At 61.0% G+C, this 19,484-nt stretch overlaps 1 protein-coding gene across 47 annotated transcripts; it reads right to left on the minus strand.

Moving 5' to 3' along the window:
* Positions 1–1,834: 1,834 nt before the first annotated feature.
* Positions 1,835–19,269, minus strand: UBTF (upstream binding transcription factor). Of its 47 annotated transcripts, none has more exons than XM_086864083.1 (22): positions 18,796–18,982; positions 14,902–15,035; positions 11,790–11,965; positions 11,431–11,514; positions 10,679–10,834; positions 9,923–9,987; positions 9,214–9,343; positions 8,673–8,783; positions 8,253–8,386; positions 7,552–7,693; positions 7,194–7,235; positions 6,390–6,503; positions 6,102–6,257; positions 5,524–5,679; positions 5,305–5,415; positions 5,131–5,219; positions 4,775–4,964; positions 4,490–4,537; positions 4,126–4,194; positions 3,623–3,769; positions 3,214–3,333; positions 1,835–2,847 (listed from the first exon to the last, which is right to left on the minus strand). In XM_086864083.1, the coding sequence occupies exons 2-22, from the start codon at positions 14,957–14,959 to the stop codon at positions 2,734–2,736; spliced, it is 2,412 nt and encodes an 803-aa protein (XP_086720209.1). In that variant the 5' UTR covers positions 14,960–15,035; positions 18,796–18,982; the 3' UTR covers positions 1,835–2,733. The 47 variants fall into 47 exon arrangements, with proteins under 47 accessions (XP_086720209.1, XP_086720213.1, XP_086720207.1 ...); XM_086864087.1 differs by lacking the exon at positions 18,796–18,982 and adding an exon at positions 18,216–18,379 and having other exon boundaries at positions 9,223–9,343; XM_086864081.1 differs by lacking the exon at positions 18,796–18,982 and adding an exon at positions 18,216–18,379.
* Positions 19,270–19,484: the final 215 nt, after the last annotated feature.

The following is a 19,484-nucleotide window of genomic DNA, read 5'->3' on the forward strand; positions in this document are numbered from 1 at the left end:
AAGAGGGAGGAAAAACACTTCTCACACTTGTTCTTTTTTTTTCCTAAAGTTTTATTTTTTATAGTAATGACATGAGAACAGAAACATTATTTTTCACTTTATTATACAAAAAAAAAAAAAAAAAAAAAAAGAAAAAAAGGCAAAACAAAAAACCCCAAAAAACTCAAAAAATAAACGAAACGAAACAAAACAAAACAAAACAAAAAGAACCGAAACCCCAAGCAAACCGGGAAACCGGGGACGCGACCCCCGCGTCCCGCGCAGCCGTACAAATTCCGAGTCGGGATTATTATTATTTTTCTTTTTTTTTTTTTTTTCCTTTTTTTTTGTCTTTTTTTTAAACCTACAAAAACACTCTTTAAATATTAGAAAAAAAAGATGATTTTTTTTTTTATCTTTTTTTTTTTTTTTTTTGGTGTTTTTTTGCCTTTTTTTTTTAACGTAATTCACAAGAACTTCCATCTAAAGGATCCCGGGATTTTGTGGCAGTGCCAAAATGCACTCAGGAATTCTCTTGCAGCGCAAACGTCTTTCCCCCCCCTCCCAAATTGTCGGCGCTGTAAGAATTTTTCTTTTTTATTATTTAATTATTTTTTTTTTTTACCTTTTTTTTTTTTTTTTAACAGAAAAAAAGGTGGGGGGAAAAAAAAGGTGGGGTTTAATTTTTTTTTTTTTTGTCTTTTTTTTTGTACTAAAAACACATCCACTAAAACACGACAGTGCTGGGTACATTCAGCAGAAAAAAAGGGATGGGGGGGGTTCCCCTTAGGGGATTTTGGGAGGGGAGGCGATTAAAAACTGGGAAGAAAATGAAAGGAAAATCCCAAATGGATTGGGGTAACGGGGAGGGGGAAACAGAGGGACAGACAGACGGACACTGAGGGGGGGACACCATCTGGGTTCTCTTCAGGGCCCCGGTCCCGGGGGGACACGGGGGGATTGTCCGTGCGGGAGCACCCGGGTTCACCCCCTTCCCCACAGCTTTGGGGTCAGTTTGCCCAAAATGGTGTTTTTTCAGCCCAAACTGAGGCCAGGACGAGGGGTAGGTACTGTCCCCACCTTCCCCTCGGCGCTGAGGGGGTCCCCAATGTCTTTGTGGGGGGCTGGATTTGGGGTGCTGAGAGCAGCAAACCTGGGCTGTGACAGAGCTGGGGGTGTAGGGACTCCCCTCCAAACCCTAAATCTGCAGCATGGCCCCCCCTTCTGCCCCCCAGCCCTGCAGAGATTTGGGGGAAGAGAAAAATGGCTAAATTACAGCCCTAGAGGGAAAAAAACCCCTCAAATCCCCCATCCCCTTCCCTGGGACCCCCCAAATCCTGTCCCCCAGCTCCTCTCCAGGAACAGGATGGGGGGGGGGACAGAAGAAACAAATCTTGAGACCCCCCCCAATTAGAGTGGGGGTCTGGGGGGGTCCCCAATAACACTGAGTGGGTCTCTGGGGGGTGGCACGGGGTGGGGGGACAGAACCCTGCAGGGCGGTGCCGTGGGATTGCTGGTGCTCGTGTCTGCTTAAAAAAATGGGGGGGGACCCCTGGCAGGCCCCCCATGCACCCACCCCAGCCCCTGCGGCCCCGTCCCCCTCCCGGGGAAGGGGGCATTGACCCCCCAAAATAAACCCAAACCACACCAATATTTACAGCATGGCCCGGGAAGGGCTGAGACCCCCCCGGGGGGGCGTGAACTGGAGGTTACTGGGGTTAACTGGGGCCCCCCAGGAACGAAGGGAGAGGAGCAGCTTCAGCAGAGACAGAGAGGAAAACGGGGGGCTGGGGGAGGAGGGGAGGGAAAAGGGGTAGCGGGAAAAACGGGGAGGGAGGAAATGAAAAATAAAAGATGGGATCTTTCTCGTTTTATAAAAAGGAAAAAAAAAAAAAACAAAACAACAACAAAAAAAAAAGAATAAAATAAAATACAACGGCACAACAACCACCGACAACAGAACGGGGGGACCCCGAGCCCCCCCTTGGTCACGCTGAGCCGCGGGCCGGGCGGGGGCGGCCCCGGAGCCCCCCACACTCACACTCACACTCACACTCACGCCCCCAGCCCCGCGGGGACACCGCGCGCCACCGGCCGCTCCCAAGTGCCGTGGATGTGGAGAGCCCGGGCAGCTCCCGGGGCACTTTCCAGACTGTACAAGGTTTTTTCAGGGCTGGGGAGGACCCCCAAGATGCTGGGGGGGTGCGCAGAGGGCTGGGGGGGTTGCAGGGAGGCATTGTCCCATCGGCTGAGTCCTGAGCCCCTCGGCTCGCGCTCCGCGCCCGCTGCCCCGGGGGCTGCGCGGGGACGGGGTTTTTCCTCCCATTTCTGGGTTTTTCAATTAAAAAAAAAGTGTGGGGGGTGTTGTTGGTTTTTCGTTGGTTTGTTTTTTTCCTGTGTGTTTTTCTTCTCTTTCTAGAAAGTCCAGAGCTGGTAGCGAGGGGGTTATGGGAGTAGGGATGGAGAGACACCTCCCTGGAAAGGATGAAATTCCAAAAAAAAAAATCGCTTCCCCTCGGGAGCGAAGCGGGGGCAGGGGTGGGGGGCTCTCTCCTCGCCCCCCAGCCTGGGGGAAGCAGCCCCTGATTCCCCTCCATAGTGTGAGCTCGGTGGAGGGGTCCCCCGGCCCCCGCTCCCCGCGCTGGGGGTCCCACGGGGGGGCAGGAGGAAGAGGAGGAAGGATTTCGAGGGGCTGCAGGGGAGATCTGGGACCGAAACCGAGAAACCAAACGACGTTACGAAGAGCTTGGCCGATCAGTTGGAGTCGGAGTCGGAAGAGTCCCCCGAGGAGGAGGAGGAACTGCTGCTGCCCTCCGAGTCGTTGTCATCCTCGTCCTCATCATCCTCGTCCTCGTCATCCTCGTCGTTCTGGGAGGCGGGTGGCAGAGAGGAGGGGGAGGTCAGGGCAGGGTTAGTCCATCGTCACCCCCGTGTCCCCTGCTCCCCTCCCCGCCGGGGTGAGACCCCCACCCTCCCATGGCTGCCCCCCGGGATCTGGGGGTGGAGGAGGGACGCGGGGCAGGAGCCAGGAGTGAGTTTGCAAGGGCTCAGCTCGGGGTGCTGGGGGGGACGTGCCGGAGCAGCGCGCGGGGTCCTGCCCTCACCTCTGCCACTGCCTCGCTACACGATCCGAGGGAGGCTACCCGACCCGCCTCGTGCCTCAGTTTCCCCCCTCTAAAGCCAGGGAAGGAAGAGGCGTGAGCTGAGACCAGCGAGGGGGTGGAAACACCTCACCTGTCCGGTGGCGAGCACAAGGCACGGACACGGTTTCTGGCCCCAGCGCCATCCAGCATACTCTGATTTCAGTTGCACCGGTGTAAAGCTTTGACTCTGGTGACTTACTCGGCATTCACACTGGCGCAAACGGAGCCGAGACCAGACTCAGTATCTCCACCAGGAAAAAGACAGGAGATTTTTCTCTGCTCACTGGGGGCTCTGCACACCCCCCCGCACCTCTACAGTCCCGAGGCTGCTCCTGACTATGCCCCGCGGCTGCTCCTCTTGCCCACCCCGGGCACACCGGGGGGATCCTGCTCCCCTTCTCCTCCCCGTGTCCCCCTGCTTCCCGGGGGCTGCTCTGCCACGGATCTATCTGAGCCCAGGGGGAGGGGGGCCCCGTGCCCTCCCCGTGCCACGGCCTCACCTCGTCCCCATCCTCGCTCTCCTCCTCACTGCTGGACTCTGAGGAGTCGCCGCCTTCCTCTGATGAGTCACCGTTATCATCATCATCATCCTCATCTTCATCGTCATCTTCCTCCTCCTCTTCCTCCTCGTCATCGTCCTCTGACTCCTGCAGGACAGGAGGGGCTTGCTGAGTCCCTGGACCTCCATGGGTGCAGCTCCCACCCCATCCTGGACCATTTCCCTTGGGGTTCCCCCAGCCATTGAGCAGACCAGCTGATTCCCTACCCCACACCTTCCTGGGAGCCTCTCCCCATTTATGCTGAGAATTGCACCAAAAAGGCTCCTCGAGCGGGTACCCGGGGTCCAAATCCAACCTGGCTGGGTTCTGAGCAGGGATTTGGGGAAAGTTTACAGTCTCGAGGGCAGGGCAGGCAGCTGGAAACACAAGGGATGCCCCAAACAAGGGGTGTGGGTCCCCCGACACGCTCCCCAGGGAGGGGGGCCCGGGGCGTTGTGACTCACCGACTTGGACTGCATGGTTGGCTTCATCTTGGGGTTGGGACCCCGGATCTTCCCTATGCTCTTGCGCTTCTGTGGGAACAAAACAAAACCCTTTAGGGCTCAACTTCAGCTCCTTCCCAGCGTCCAGCCCAGAGAAAACCCCACTGCTGAGCTGCCACGGGGACAAATCCCCGCTGGAGGGGCTCTCTGGAGTGTGGCACATCCAAAGCTCACTCAGGACTGAGCCTGCCCAGCCCCGAGCCCCCAGGCTCTCCAGCCCAGCCCCGAGCCCCCAGGCTCTCCAGCCCAGCCCCGAGCCCCAGCAATGCTACCCCACCCCCAAACTCCCGGGATCCCACCATGGCAGCGCCACAGGGATACTCACGTTGGAAATGTGTTCCTTGTACGCAGCCCGCTCCTGGGGCGAGAGGCTCTGTGGGAACAGGGACACGGTCAGGGATGGGGGGCACGGAGCAGTGGGGGATGGAGAGGGACAGGGCTCTAGCACAGGGCACAGCCTCCTCCTCTGTGTAACTTTTATCCTTTTCAGTTACAAAATGTCAAAAAATGGTTTCCGGAAGAGGGCTGGGAACAGAGACCATGCTGAGCACTCTCCCCAAAAGCAGGGGATCCCAGAGACTCGCACCAGGCATCGGGATCCAGCACCCACCTTGAGCCAGATGTCGAGGTGCACCTTGTACTGTTTCTGCTGCTCCTCTGCCAGTTTTTTGTAGTGGTCCTTCTGGCCCTGGGAGATGCGCTGCCAGCGGCTGCCGATCTCCACCATCCGCTCCTTCAGCGGGAGGTGGTTCAGCTCCCCGTTGGACAGGAGCTCCTGGGAGAACTTCTGGTAACCGTTCCTGCACGGGGAGAGCGCAGGGACTGGGCTGGGACAGTGGCTACAGACAACCCAGGTGTCCATAACCCTGTCCAGCCCCACCAGGCTCCAGCCCACCTCCCTCCTCTTGTCCCAGGCTCTTCCCAACAGCACAGCCAGACCCAGTTTTTCACACCCCAGGTACTCACATGGGGGGTTTCTTCGGCTCTCCCTGGAATTTCATTTTCTTGGTGGAGTTGGTGGAGCACGGAGGGGCCCGCATCTCGCTCAGCTCCCTCTGAGCCACAGGAGAGACAGGGTCAAGGAGAGGGGCAGCGCTGGCCAAGGGGCACAGCGAGGGACAGGACGGGGCACAGACCCACCTCGTATCGCTTCTGATCCTCCGCCGCCTTCTTGATCCACATCAGCTTCTCTTTCTTCTCCATGTTGTTCCAAGTGGCCTCCATGGCCTTCAGTGCTTTGCCCCGGTCATTCTGTGGGACAGAACCACCACGCTGCATCAGATGCACCCAAAAACCCCGGGACATTGGGGTGCTACGTCTGGGCCCCACCTCCAGCCTCTTTCCCAGCCCACTCCTCACCTTGAAACGAGCCAGGTAGTCCCCAATGACGCTCTGTTGCCAGATCTCCTCGGCAGTTTTGGGAGACTCGGGCAGCTTCCCACGCTCCTCTTTATCCGAGCCGTGCTTCTTCTCCGACTGCGCCTTCATCGCCGCCTCCCGTGCCTTGTACTTGGCCTGGGGGGGCAGGGGGTGAGGGGGGCACGGGGTGAGGGGGGCACGGCCGGGACACAGCCCCCAAATGCCAGGGGGACACCGGAGCTCCCCCAGTACTGTCCCCACAGAAGCACTGACAGCCCCCCACTGACCCAACCCTGTCTTGGGGCTCCCCCCAGCAGGGAAACAACCAAAGCCTTGAACTCTGCCGCTCAAGGGCCCTCTGAGGTTTCTTTGTCTGGTGGGTTTTGATCCCCCAGGTGATGAGAGGAGGTGGCACAGCCAGCGGTGCCCCTCGGTGCCGACACTGGCACCTGTGTCACTGTCACTGTGATGCTCCAGGGGACGTTTGTGCCCCTCGGTGCGGGACAAGCACAGGAGCATCCCCTGGACTGCCCGAGGTGCCCCCAGGAGATGGAGAGGAATACGAGGATGGTACCAACCTTCTTCTTCTCGGAGAGGTCGTTCCACATGCGGGCCAGGAGCCGGGTGAGCTCACTCTCCGACAGCTCCGGCCGCTCCTCCTGCAGCTGCTTCCGCTTCTCCTCCGAGAAGATGAACATGGCTGAGATGGGCCTCTTGGGCTTCTCTGAGCTGGCCTGAGGGGGCACAGGGCTGTCAGGGGGGGTGAGCCCATGCAGGGACCAAAGCCCTCAAAGCCCCTTGAGATGCACAACCCCATCCCAAGGCTCTGGCAGGCGCTGCCCCATCCCTCCCGGGGCCGTTCCCACCTTGCCAGTCTCTGGGGAGGATTTTTTGGATGCAGGACTCGTCGCCCCTTTCCGGTTGCTGCCCAGCATCTTCTCCTCGCCCAGCACCCGCTGCTGCTCCTCCTCGGGCAGGCTCTGGGTGCACAGGAGGAGAGACATCGTTAGCCCATGATAATGAGGCCTTGAGGCAACTGGGGAATAGGGACTCTGGGGAAGGGGAATTAATGCACTTGGGTGTCCTGAAGCAAATCCTGTCCCAGTCAGGACCAGCATTCAGAACTGCACATGTTCCTGGGTGTCCCCACGCTGTCACCCCCTATCTGGGCAGTGTCCCTCGTCCCCAGCTCTGTCCCCTCCCCGGCTCAGCCGTTTCTCAGTGAAAGCAGGTGAGCAGGTGCCTGGATCTGGGCACACCCCTGGGTTTTCCACCCCGTGCCCCTGCAGCTGCAGCAGGGCCGTGTCACATCCGCCCAGGGACGATGCTGGGGAGGCCTCGCTGCGGCTCCCCCGCCCACACCCAGCAAGGGAAGGAAGTGAGAGGCTGCACAGCCGCAGCCACTGAACACCCTCCCCTCCAGCTCTCTGCTCACCCCAGCTCCCCTCCCAGTGCCCAGCTGGAAGACACTGGCTCAGGCACCAGGACAGCCGGAACGTCAAAGCTATGTGCAACCATCTGCACAGCACCCACAGCTGGGCCCTGACATGGTTTGGGGGAGCAGAGAGGGCAGCCCCCCATTTAAGCCATCCCAGTCCCTGGTCAGAATTCCCCATTCCCAGATTTGGGATCTCCAGCACACGAGGGCTGAGCACCCCCTCATCACTCACCTCCAGGAAGCGGAGCAGCTCAATCTCGTAATCTTTCTTTTTCTGGAGGGAGATGGGGATGTGTGGTTACACAGAGATCCCTCACTCCATCCCTGCCCCTGACCCAGCCTCCACCCCTTGGCAGCAGCACCCTCTTCCTGGACCATCTGTTTGTCCACACAGGAGACAGGAGCAGGGGAGGTGAGCGAGGACCTCAGGGACAGTCAGTGATGCAGAGTAGCACACGGACTGAGGAAAGGTGAAGGCTCCGTTTCCAGGGATATTTGTAGCCCAGACTCTCCCATCCCACTGTTCCTTTCCCACAGCACTGGTGCCCACCTGCCTCTCTCCCCCTACCTGTCCATCCTCAGCCGCTCACCTGGTCACACTTTTTGTGGTAAGCATCCTTTTCCTTCTGGGAGAGCAGCTTCCACTGCTGGCTGCACAGCACCATCCGCTCCGTGCTGGGCACGTCTTTCATGTTGGCCATCAGCTCTGCACAGTACAGGGAGTAGCTGTTCCTGAAAAACCCACGGAGGGACCCAGTGTTAGGGAAAACCTGCCCCTGGGGAGCTGGCTCGGTGCTAAAAGCCTCCCCAAAACCCCTCACCTGGGCTGCACCACGCAAGGAAGTGAAGTGCCTGTGTTTTAGGGCAGCTGGCTGCTGGATCACCCCTAAAAGCCAGGGTATCACTGTAAACCTCGCTCAGATTCTCCCCAAAATAGGTATTTTATGTGTATTTAGAGACTGGTTTAGAGGGATCATCACAGAATCATGTAATCATTAAGGCTGGAGAAGCCCTCTAAGATAATTAGCCCAACCATTAACTATCACTGCCAAGCCCACCACTAAACCATGTCCTCAGGTGCCACATCTGCACTTTTTGAACACTTCCAGGGATGGTGACTCCACCACTGCCCTGCGCAGCCCTGGCTTGACCATGAATAAATTTACCCTATAGATGCCATCTAACCCCTCCGTGTCTGTGATCCCAGAAGCTCTCTGGGCTTCCCAAGCCCAGCAGAGTCCAGTTTCCCTTCTGGCAAGAGCCAGCACCAGCCAGGAGGGACAGGACTCACGGGGGTGGCTTCGTGGGTCGTCCGTCGAACTTGTCCTTGAGCTGCCGCTCGGCCTTGGTGAGGGTGGAGCGGGTGATCCCCTCCTCGCTGATGTTCAGCTCCGGGTGCTTCTGGATGTAATCCCGCATGATCTCCTGTGGAGAATGGAGAGCCATCAGAGGGGCTGCCACCCCCGCCTGCTGGGGCTGGAGGAGGAGGAGAGAGAAGCCAACCATTGCCCTAATCCTGCTCCTCGGGATGCTGCTGCCTGCCCTGCACACGGCTGGAGAGGCAGGGCTCACACTCTCTAGGGACCTGCCAGGACCTGCCTGAACCCCCACGCTGGCTATCGGGAGAGGCCACGCAGGGCTGGGACGCAGAGGCTCGGAGTGAATGTTGGAGTGTGGAGTGTGGAGGGGACCGGGTGAGGCTGCTCCCTACCTCGTACTCCTTCCGCTGTTCCAGGGCCTTATGAATCCATTTCAGCCTCTTTTTATCCGAGAGTTGAGACCACTGCTTGCCCAGCGACTCTTTCACCTCCTTCGTGGTGGCCTGAAAACCCAAAGCCAGAGGTGAGGGCAGAGGGGTAAAATCCAAAAAAAAAAAGAGGAATGAAAAAATATAAAAAAATGGCAAAAAAACGGCGTGGCCTGGTGGGGCCTGGCAGCACCCGGCACGGGCGGCTGGGAGCCGTGGGGGTGTGTGGCAGTGGGGGGCATGGCCAGAGGTGAATGTCTGTGCTGGAATCCTTTCCTGCCCTGACTCAGGCTGTGGTCACCCCTTCCTGGCAAAAAGTGGGGGCTGGATCCCTGAGCCTCTTCCAGGTGTGCAGAGCCCCTCCTTACCTCAGTCCAGGCTCCGGGAGCTGCTAGCGGTGTCCTCCATCCCGACCCCCTAAAATGCTTCTCTCCCTTCCCCTCCTGCCCCCAGCAGCGGGGTCCAGGACCCCCCAGCACTCACACTCGCACTCACTCCCACCCACCGTACTCACATCTGGACGCACTTTCAAGTAGATCTTCTTCTCGTGGTTGTACCACAGCTGCTGGGGGGTCTTGGGCTTTTCGGGGACGTCGGATTTCTTGGCGTTCTGGATGAGATCCGGGTGGTCTTCCCTTCAGCAGGCAGGGAGGTGGGGAAGGGAGAGCGTCAGGGGGGCGGCAAGGAGAGCAGCCCTAAACCTGCCTGCTAAGGAGTGACTGTCACTGCAGGGCTGAGCCTCCATGGCTCAGCTACTGGGGGGGCCCAAAAAGAGCAGGGGGGTTTTAGGACAGATTTCAGTTTGTCCCTCCTCGGGGAGCATTGGCTACAAGGATCCCTGGGCTTGGCTGCAGCCCTGGAGCAACAGCAGGTCATTGGAAATGGCAGGATCCACCTGGATCACAGCAATCACATCCAAGGGAAGGTCTGGAGTGACTGGGGGACACTTCAGCTTCTATCAGTGCTGGCAGCGGGGCTCCTGTCCCCAGCTCGCAGCCTCTGACCCCCAGAGCATGGCTGGTCCTGTGCTGCCCCCCATCCAGTCTCCCAGCTGGAGGGATGCTCTCAGACACCTTTTCCTTGCTATCTTTTCGCTGAATTCCCTCTTCAAGCCAAAAGCCCATCAGGGCTTCCTCTGTGAGCTATGCACAGGAGGAGAATCTGGATCTGCCTGGAGGGGCCTGGGGAAATGTGGGGGTGGGCTGCCTGCTCACCTGAACCTCGCCAAGTTCCTCTCAAACTCCTGCTTCTCTCGCTGGAAGTCCTGGATGTATTTCATCTGGGGACACAAAGCCACCACAGAGGTGGAGAGGGACATCAGCACCAGGGACCGGGCGGGAAGACACCTCCCTATCGACTTGGCTGGGCATCCCACCATCCCAAGAGGGACTCAGGGGCTCCCCAGCCCAGAGAATGGTCCTGCAGAGGGTTTCCAGCCTGCCTGAGATTCAGCAGCCGGGTATCTCCCCTCCCTGTGTATCCCAGCAGCCCTGGGAAAGGGCACAGCAGGACTTCGTGCCCTGGACTTTTCCTGGACAGCCCAGAGGGAAAGCTGGGCTGCCCCAAAGCCCTGCCCAAGCTCTGGTGGGCAGATGTCTGCTCCCAGCATCTCCCAGAGCCTGTCCCCGTGTCCCTCACCCGGACAGGGTGGCACGGCGGGGCGTGTGCCCTAAGCCTGGCATTAAACACGGATCCACCCAAAGCCACCATCCAGGTCCGTCAGGGAGAGACGGACCAACGGACAGACCCAACCAGCCTCCACCCCACAGATCCTGGGAACCAGGACAGGAAAAGCCAAGGAAGTCTTACAGGTCTGACAGGACTAAACAAACACCTGGCTTCTCCTGTCGAGAGCTGGATTAAGCCCTCGCCAGGCAGAGCTTGAGCTCCGCTGGTTTTACTGGAAGAGCTGAGCAGAGCCCAGCACACAGAGGCACGTGGTGGGAAGGGGCTTCCTGACCCCCCCATACCTTTTTCTTCTCGGGAAGCTCCTTGTATTTCTTGGACAGGATCTTGGTGAGATCCAGGTTGCTCATTTCGGGGTGAAGCTTGGCGTATTTGGCTCGCTTCTCCATGAAGAAGCGGAAATAGGGAGTCAGGGGCTTCTTGGGGAAGTCGGGGTGTTTCTGGGGAGACAGCAGAGTGGAGCACACTGAGCAGGGAGCTGGCAGCACAGCCAAGCCCACGGCTCCCCAGTCCTGGGGGCACCTGCCTCCATCCAGCCCTGCTGGTGATCCAGGCAAGGAGGGGGAAACTGCTGGGAACGAGGGCTCCCCGAGGAGCTACAGCAGCCCACGGCTGGGAACCTCGGGAGCGGCCACCAGCCACCCAGAGCTGCCAGCACAGAGCAAAGGGGACACGGGGCAGGAGGAGGGGATGGGACCCAGCTCCCAGGGATGGACCATCGGCTGCCCCAGGGCCACCCGGCTGAAAGCACCCGGCAGGCCAGGAACAGGAGGGCAGCTCTGGCCCCTCTGGAGCTAAACTGGGCTGCAGGCTGCCAGCAGTACAGCCTGCCATATTAAATGCAGCCGGGAGTTGGCCCGGGCCCAGCGCCGCGGGCTCCGGGACAGCCGGACACCGGGATTCCGGGCAGTGAGGTGCCTGCAGGGGCTCCCACGGCCCAGCCACGCGGGTCTGAGGTGCCACAGGGCCACAGGCCCCCACCCTGGGCAAGTGTGGGGTCACCCTTTAGGGACTCAGCCTAATTCCTGCCCAATACCTTGAGCTTTTTGCCTTTGTAAGGATTCTTCACATGCTCTTCAGCATCCATAATGAGCTCTGTGAGGGTCCGGAATTTCCTCACCTGTGCAGGAAATGAAGAGACAAAGACTTGAACAGGGGATAGGGCAGATCCCCAGCATAGCAGAAACCCACTGGGTTTTGTAATGCCACCCCAAAATGACCGATCCCAGCCCCTCTGAGGGGGTCACAATGCTGACAGCAGCGGGATGGCGCCGGCACCAACGGCCGAGGGCTCTGGGCACTCGACTTGGACAATTCCAACAGCCCTGGGAATGTCAGTAGGACACTCAGACCCTGTCACAAAGCCCCCACAAATCCCCATGTGGTGTCAATTACCTCATTTGAGATCTCCATCCACTTCATCTTGCACATCTCCCCTGAGAAGTCCTTGAAAGCCACTTTTTCCCAATCCAGGTGGGACTCGGTGGTTTTGAACTTGCTCCCGTCGTTGGAGGGCAGGTTATTCTTCATGCACTCCAGGAGGGTCAGCATGTCCTCCTGCGACCAGCGGTCTGAGCAGCGAGAAACGGGATCAGCCAGGGGCAGGAAGCCTTTTCCCTTCCCTTCCCTTCCCCTCCCGGCAGGATTCCGGGACTACAGCTCCCGGCGTGCCGCTCCGGACCGCGCGCCAGGACACGTAATCTGCACATGCTGCCTCTCGAGATTAAAGATCAAAGGGACGTGGCTGTTTCCATCACCCCCGAGCAACTTTCTGTGGGCCAAAACAATCTGGGCAAAGCTAGAAATTCCACTCGGTGCAAACCAGAGAGACTCGCTCATCCCAGAAAACCATCAGATAAGGGATGGCTCTGCTTCATGGGAGCACAGGGCTATTTCCTACCCCTGCGGAGTGACATGGGAGCAGTGAGCTCTCCAGCCAAGCAGGAAGCAGGGAAATGCACTTTTAAAGTGGAAAAGATGTGTCCAGAGCAACTGGAAAACCTCAGCGTTGCTTTTCCTGCACCTTGGAGAGCTCTGTGATCACCTGGGCCCGGCTCCATGGTGACCTCTGCCAAGGTCAAAGCTCCCACAACACAAAGTGAGGGGGGCCAGAGCCCAGCACAGCCCCCCCATCTCACAGAGAGGTCCCTGACAGTGCAGGGATGATGATCACGTCACCCCAACATCCCCCAAGCTGCTGGGAGGAGCATCCCCAGCTCCCACAGGAACATGCCACTGCAGTGGTGGGATGGGCACGTGGCACAGCCAGAGAGCCCGGAGCGACCGTGAGGCCGGGACAGGCAGCAGCACCGTGCTGGGACAGGCAGCAGGCAGGATATCCCAGCCCTGAATCCAGCCCTGAATCCAGCCCAGCCTTGGGGCTGCTTCCTTGCCAGGGGAATTCCTCGCTGCTCCAAGCTTCCACGCCAGCTGGGGAGCACAGCCCGGGGTGCTCTGCAAACATGGGTGGCCCTGGGGAATGCAGCAGGGCCTGGGAGCGGAAGGAAAATTCCCTGGGGATGGGCTGGAGGAGGAGCAGAGCCCAGAGCCACCCGCCCACACAGCCACGGCTGCCTCACCCCGGGATGGGCACCCAGGATTCCCGCAGCAGCCCGGGACTGGCCCACCACGGCATTCCCTGCCTCACGTCTCTGCCAGGTGAAGGCTGAGGTGTTTGGAGCTGCTCACAGCACATGGAGCACCTCAAAGATGGGGACAGTGGGACACAGAGGATGCTGAAGGGATGCGGACAGTGTGGCCCATCATGGATCTGAGTGGAGCATCACTCCCTCCGTCTCCAGGAATGAAACCAAGCTCCCAGAAATATCCAGCTGCACAGATTTCTCCAGCTGCAGCTCTCCCTCCACTCAAGACTCAACATGAGGAAAATCACCTCCAGCTCCTGCCCTTGCAGGGGTCTGTGGAAGGACAACTCCCCCAGAATCCTGAATCCAAGCAAGGGATGTTTAAGAACATGTGGGACTCGGTGAAGGGAGCACAGCCAGGACGGGACCCCCCCATCCCATTTCCCCTCCTTGACCTGCCTGCTTGGGGGTCAAGGCAGGGACAGTTCTGGATCCAGCTGGTCCCTGTGGTGACCTCATCAGGGATTAAAACAGAGGGAGAAGACAGAAACAGCCCCCCTGGAAAGTGAGGGGCTTGGGGTGTGTCTCCATGTTCCTGGCTTCATCCCAAAACACCATGAAGAGGCAAAAAAGATGGGAAGCCCCCATTCCCTAGAGAGCTGGAGGAGGGAGAGAACAGCCCCAGATTCTGTCTTCCTGTGTTTTCCCAGCCGCTTTCCAGGCCTCCCAGGCAAGGACCAATGAGGCAGAACAGGGTTGGGAAGCTGGTGCCAACTTTACTTGCAGAAATCAGGAGGAATTACCAAAAGCAGCACAGCCACAAAAATCCAGAGGGGACAGAGAAGGGAATGAGACACCCCCCAAACCTGCCCCCATCAAACCCAGTGCCTCAGTTTCCCCCCTTGAATGCAGAAACACCCAGAGACTTTTGACCCCACGTGAACCAGCAGACAGCCAGAACAACCACATCCCAAAGGAACACATGAAAAAACAGTGGAAACATCCCAAAATCCTCACTGGCAGCAGGGTGGGGACAACAGGGACCCCCACACTCAGCTCTCCATTCCTCTGCTCCCCCCTCCCAACAAGGGGCATGCTGAAAAATGCTGGAATTGCAGCGTTCACCCAGCAGGATGAATGGGGCTGTCTGTGCCCTGGGACCGATTTATCCCGGCTCTCCTGGCACCGGCCGGGCCGGGTCTATATTAGGAAAGCTGCCCCGGTGTAATTAAATCCACTAAAGTCCTGGAGAAGGACACGTGCTCCGGCCGGGTTCGCTCGAGGCAACAACCCCAACTGCAGCAAGGAAGGAGGAAAACTGGGGGGACCTGGCAGGTGTGAGGAGCTGGATGCTGCCCCAGAGGTTTGGGAGACCCACGGGGTTTTTGAGAGGTGGAGTGTCAGAGCCCTGCAAGCTGCCCTGAATGAACACCTTTCTTTTTTCCCTTCTTTTCCTGCCCCTTTTCCAATAAAAGTTGGAGCTCTGATGTCACGCCGGGCTCTGGAAGCTGGAGGCCCAAGGTAATGGCTCGGCTTTTAATGCAGCCCAGATGTGAGCAGGGAGGGCAGCACCTCTGTACCAGCCCCCACTTCCCAGTCCCCCTGAAACTCCAGTCCCCCAAAAGAGCATCCCATGCCAAGGGGCTGCTGGTGCACCAGAGCGTGAATCCGTGTGCTCGAGCACGCGTGTGCGTGTTCCCCGCCGTGGATCAGACCTCGGAGAGGCAGATTCCCCCCGCCTCAATCCGCTGGCAGCCGGGATCACGGATCCTCCACCCCTCCTCCTCCTCCTCCATCCCTTCTCCTCTGCCATCCCTCCGAGAAAAGGGGCGCTCTGAGGTTTATTTATTATTATTCTTAAGCGTGGCGGCAGAATTCCTCTGGGAGCACCGGCGTGTTGTGGAGGGCTGCCGGGGGCTCACCTTGGTTTTTGGGAGCTGTCATTTCCAGGTCTGCAGGGCACTCAGCTTCGCCGTTCATCCTCCACCTGCCTGTGCCCAGGACGGTCCCGCCGGCTCCCTCCTCACCCTCTTCCCGAAATCACTCCCGGACGGCTCTGCAAGGGAAGGGAGAACCCTGCTAGGCATCCCCACCATGACGGGGGAACTCCTAAAAGGATGTGGGGGGAACTTGATCCAGGCATCCGTCCATCCTCTCCACTCCCTGATGAATGAGGAGCTGGAATACCCCTGCCCACCCATCCCTGTGGTCTGGGAGAGCTCCAGGAGAGGGGATCCTTCATGGTGATGTGACCCCCACACTGCTCAGGGGAGGAGAAAAGGGGTGTGTGGGCAGGGGAGAAGGGTCCAGGGGTTGGTCCCCAAGGTGGGGGTAGGATCTGAGAGGGATAAATAAATCCCAATAAATCCCAGAGGAAACAGATTCACGGTGGCTCCCTGGGATAGGTGGGATCCAAAAACCTGGGATCAAGAGAATCTGAGTCAAGAGAGCTCCAAGGGATCTCCTCTAAGGGGGTTCACTCCCCCCACTGCAAAATGGGGCGTTTCAAAGGAAGGCCCACCACAGATCCAGCAAAATCCTCCCCAGAAGTGGGGACATGCTTGGAGAAGAGAAGGTTGTCCCAGATCCAAGGGAGCCGGGGGGCATTTGGGGACCTTGGGGGATTCAGAGGTCTCCCAAGGGAGGAGAACAAGCTGGAGGAATGTATTTCAACAGAGGAGGTCCAGGGGAAGGATCCCCTCAGACCCCATTAGGAAGGATCTTATGGCTCCATGGGGAAGGAAAACCTGGGGAGGGAGACCCCCAAAACTTGGTGGAGAGGGTGGCAGGACGGTGGTCTGGGGGGATCCCCACTGGGGATTCCATTGGGGCAGTCCTGGGAGGGCAGATGGGGGCCGGAGGCCTCAGGGGGAGCCCCGTGAGGGACAGGCCGCAGGCCCGGGGGGGAGCAGGCCCCAGGCCTGGGGAGGGCTGGGCCTGTGGGATCCCAGGGGGTCCCCTGGGGAGGGGGCTCCAGGGGCTTCTGGCAGAACCAGGCCCTGGGTGTGAGGGAGGATCACCCGCAGGGGGCAGGGGGGACGGCCCCGGGATGCAGAAGCCCCCGGGCAGGAGCCGGGATGGGCCCCGGGGGAGATGAGCTGCGGGGAGGGGCAGTCCGGACCCTCCGGGGGTGCAGGCCCCGCCGGGCCCGGGCGCCGCCTCAGCCCTGCCGGGGACGAACCTGGGGCCCCTGGAGGGAGATGAGTGCTGGGGATCACCTGGGGGAGGATGAGGGGCGTGCAGACCCCACCGCCGTGGGATCGAGGATCACCCGGGGCGGGACCAACCCTGAAGGCATGGGGGGAACCGCTCCAGGCTCGGATCAACCCCCAAGGGGGGCGGATCTGGGACCACCCCCGGGGCCGGCTGAGGGATCGCCGCGGGGTGGGATCAAGCCCAGCCCCCGGGCGGTGTGAGAGCGGGGATCGCCCGGGGGGGGAACGTGTGGGGGTGTCGTGAGAGGCGGGATCGCGACAGGGGGAGGGATCCGTGGGATCATGGCGGGGCGGGGCGGTGCGCGCGCACCGGGATCCCCGGGGGGCGCGCGGGGAGGGGGCGCGGGATCCCCCGCGGGGGAGCCGGGGGGGGACCGGATCCCGCGCCCGGAGGGGGGGAAGGAGGAGGAGGAGGAGGAGGAGGCGGGGGAGGAAGGGGCCGGGCCGGCGGGCGGAGGCGGGGAGCCCGCACATGCCCTGCGCCGCCGGCCAGCTCCAGTCTCCTCCTCCAGCAGGCAGCAGGAACCGGGTGGGACCGAGCGCGGGCGGCCCCGGCGGCGCCTCCCCCGCCCCCGGTTCCCACCCGGGCGCCAGCGAGCTGAGCCCCCCCCCTTTTTTTCTTTCCCTCCAACAACACCCGGGCAGACAATGGAAGGCGAGTTCGGGGGGCCGGGGGTGCGGAGAGGGGCTGGGGGAACGCGGAGCGCTCCCCCGGCCCCTCTCCGCACCCCCGGCCCCCCGGAGCGATGCGATGCGCTGCTTCATCCCCCCCCGACCGCATCCCCCCCGCATCCCCCCATCGTTACCGGCCGCTCTCCGCCGCGGCACACAATGGCCGGGCTGCGCCCGCCTCCGCCCGCCGCTCCTTCCCCTCCACCCGCGGTTATAAAGCCGAGACAAACCCACCTCTCCGGGCTGCTAAGGGGGAGGAGGAGGAGGAGGAGGAGGTGGTGGTGGAAGAAGGAGGGAGGAGGTTGGAGGGGGGGGGTGTGGGGGGGAGCTCTAACCGAGCCGCCGCAGCCCCAACCCCGCCGCCGGAGCCGCTGGGGGAAGAAGAAGGAGAAGGAGAAGAAGGAGGAGGAGGAGGAGGAGGGGGAAGGGGGGGCGGGGATGCCCGGCTGGGGGCGGCCGGGCAGCTGCAGCGAGCCGGGCGAGGGCAGCGCGACCTCCCCGCACCGACCCCCGGGGAGCGGCTCCTACCCGATCCTCCCCCCCCCTCTCTTTTTCCCCACCGCCGCCCCCTCCTCGCTTTTCCTTTCCTCGTTTTTCCTTTCCTTTCCTCCCTTTCTTACCCCCCTCTTTTCTCTCCGCGACCCCTCCTCGAGCCCGCAAACACCCACCCACCCAGCGGGGGACTGGAGCCCCGCTCCCGGTCCGGAGGGAAGAAAGGAAGGGAAGGGGGGGAAAAGGCGGAAAAAAAAAAAAAAGGGGGGGGGGAGAAAAAAAAAATATAGATAAAAAGAAAATAAGGAGAAAAAAGGGATAAAGAGGGGATAAAGCGAGGATAAGGGGAAACGGAGCGCGGGGGGGGTCGGCCGTGCCCCGGCACGCACCGGCGGAGCGCGGCGCCCAGCTCCCGCCGCGGCGCGGGACTCACCCGGGCTCGGGAAAAACAAGCGGGCAGCGCTGGAAGCCTGCCCCCGAAATCCAGCTGCGGCACCGGGGAGGAGGGAGGGAAGGCGAGCGGGAAGGAGGGAGGGAGCGAGGAGGAGGAGAGGGAAGGGAAGGGAAAAAGGAGGGAGAGAAGGGGGGGGCACACCGGGGCCGCCGAGCCGGGCGCTGCCCCCCGCCCCGAGCCCCAGCGCGGTGCCCCCCGCGGGCGGGCGAGGCGGGCGAGCCCCGGCGGTGGCGGCGGCGGCTTCCTGCCCGCGGGGCCTGCGCGAAACCAGCCTTTCTAAAAAAAAATATATATTCTCTCTTTTATATTTATCTATCTACCTATCTCTCTAAACAAAAAAAAATCGCTCCGGTGGGCGCGACCCCCTCCCCGTTCCCGTCGGAGCGGCGGCGGAGCGCCTTACCGAGCCCGGAGCGCGGCGGTGGCGGCGGCGGCAGCGGGAGCCCGGGGAGGAACAAAGCGCCTCCTCCAGCCCCGCCGGCGGAGCGGCGCGGCGGCGAATGGCGAGCCCGGGCGGCGGGCACGGCGCGGCGCGGCGGGGCACGGCGGCGGCGGCTCCCCCGGCGCGGGCACGTACCGGCGGGGCCGCCGCTTTGGGGGGCGGCGGGGGCTCGGGGCTCGCTCGGCGGGGCCGGGGCGGGGGAGCGGCGGTTGAACGGCGGCCAGCTCTGCAGCGCTGGCCCCGGGCGTGGACGCGCTCCAGTCCCCGCAGAGACGATCGCGCTTTCCCCCGCCTCCATGGCGCTGCGTTCGCTCTTCCAATCAGCCGGGCTGAGCGCGCCGGGATCCGCCGGGATCTCCCCGCCAGCCCCGCCGCCCCGCCGCCGCTTTCCGCCGGGTTTTTTATTGCTCTTTGCTTTTGCAACACTGTGGTGAGAAGAAAAAGAGGAGGAGGAGGAGGAGGAAGGAGAAGAGGAGGGAAAGGAGGGGGGGTGGGGTGGGGGGGGGAAGGGAGGAAGAAAAAAAAAAAAAAATCTCCTTACATGTGCAACAATCCTCGGCCGGCGTTTGCATAAAGAAAAAAATAAAAAAATAGGGGGAAAAAAAAAAAAAAGAAAAAGAGAGATGAGGAACAAAAAATAAAGGGAAGGGAAGCAGGGGGAGGGGGGGGGAGCCGAGCCGGGCCCCCACGGCACGGCGGGGCCGCGCTCCTGCCCGCCCCGCGGCCCCGGGACACGGCGGCGGGGGGGGCTCTGCCCGGCGGGGCGGGCGAGGGGCAGCTTCCTCCCCTCCTCCCTCCCTCCGCTCCCTTTCTCTCCTCTCCCTCTCTCTCTCTCTTAATTTTTTTTAATGGAATTTCTCCAACTCCACCTTTGTTGTGCTGGGCGTCATTCCCCGCAGCCAATCCCGGCCGGGCAGCGCCTGCACATTCCCGGCCAGCCCGGCTGCCGGCACAGTACGGGCCATCCCGGGCTGCTTCCGAGCCACCGGCCAGCCCGGCTGCCGCCGCGGTACCGACGGTACCGGCCGCTTCCATGGCACCGACCGCGGCTGCCTGCACGGTACCGGCCACCCCTGCGGTGCCGGCAGCTCCCGTGGCACCGAGCAGCGCGGCTGGCTGTGCTACGGCCACGGCCTGCCCGGCTGCTCCCGGCTGCCAGCGCGCTCCGACCGGCCCCGGCCGGCTCCAGCCAGCCCCGGCCATCCGGCCAGCCCCGCCGCTCCCGGCCGC

Source organism: Cyanistes caeruleus, chromosome 27, assembly GCF_971803275.1.
Source record: "Cyanistes caeruleus chromosome 27, bCyaCae1.hap1.1, whole genome shotgun sequence".
In the NCBI taxonomy this organism is placed as follows: Eukaryota; Metazoa; Chordata; class Aves; order Passeriformes; family Paridae; genus Cyanistes; species Cyanistes caeruleus.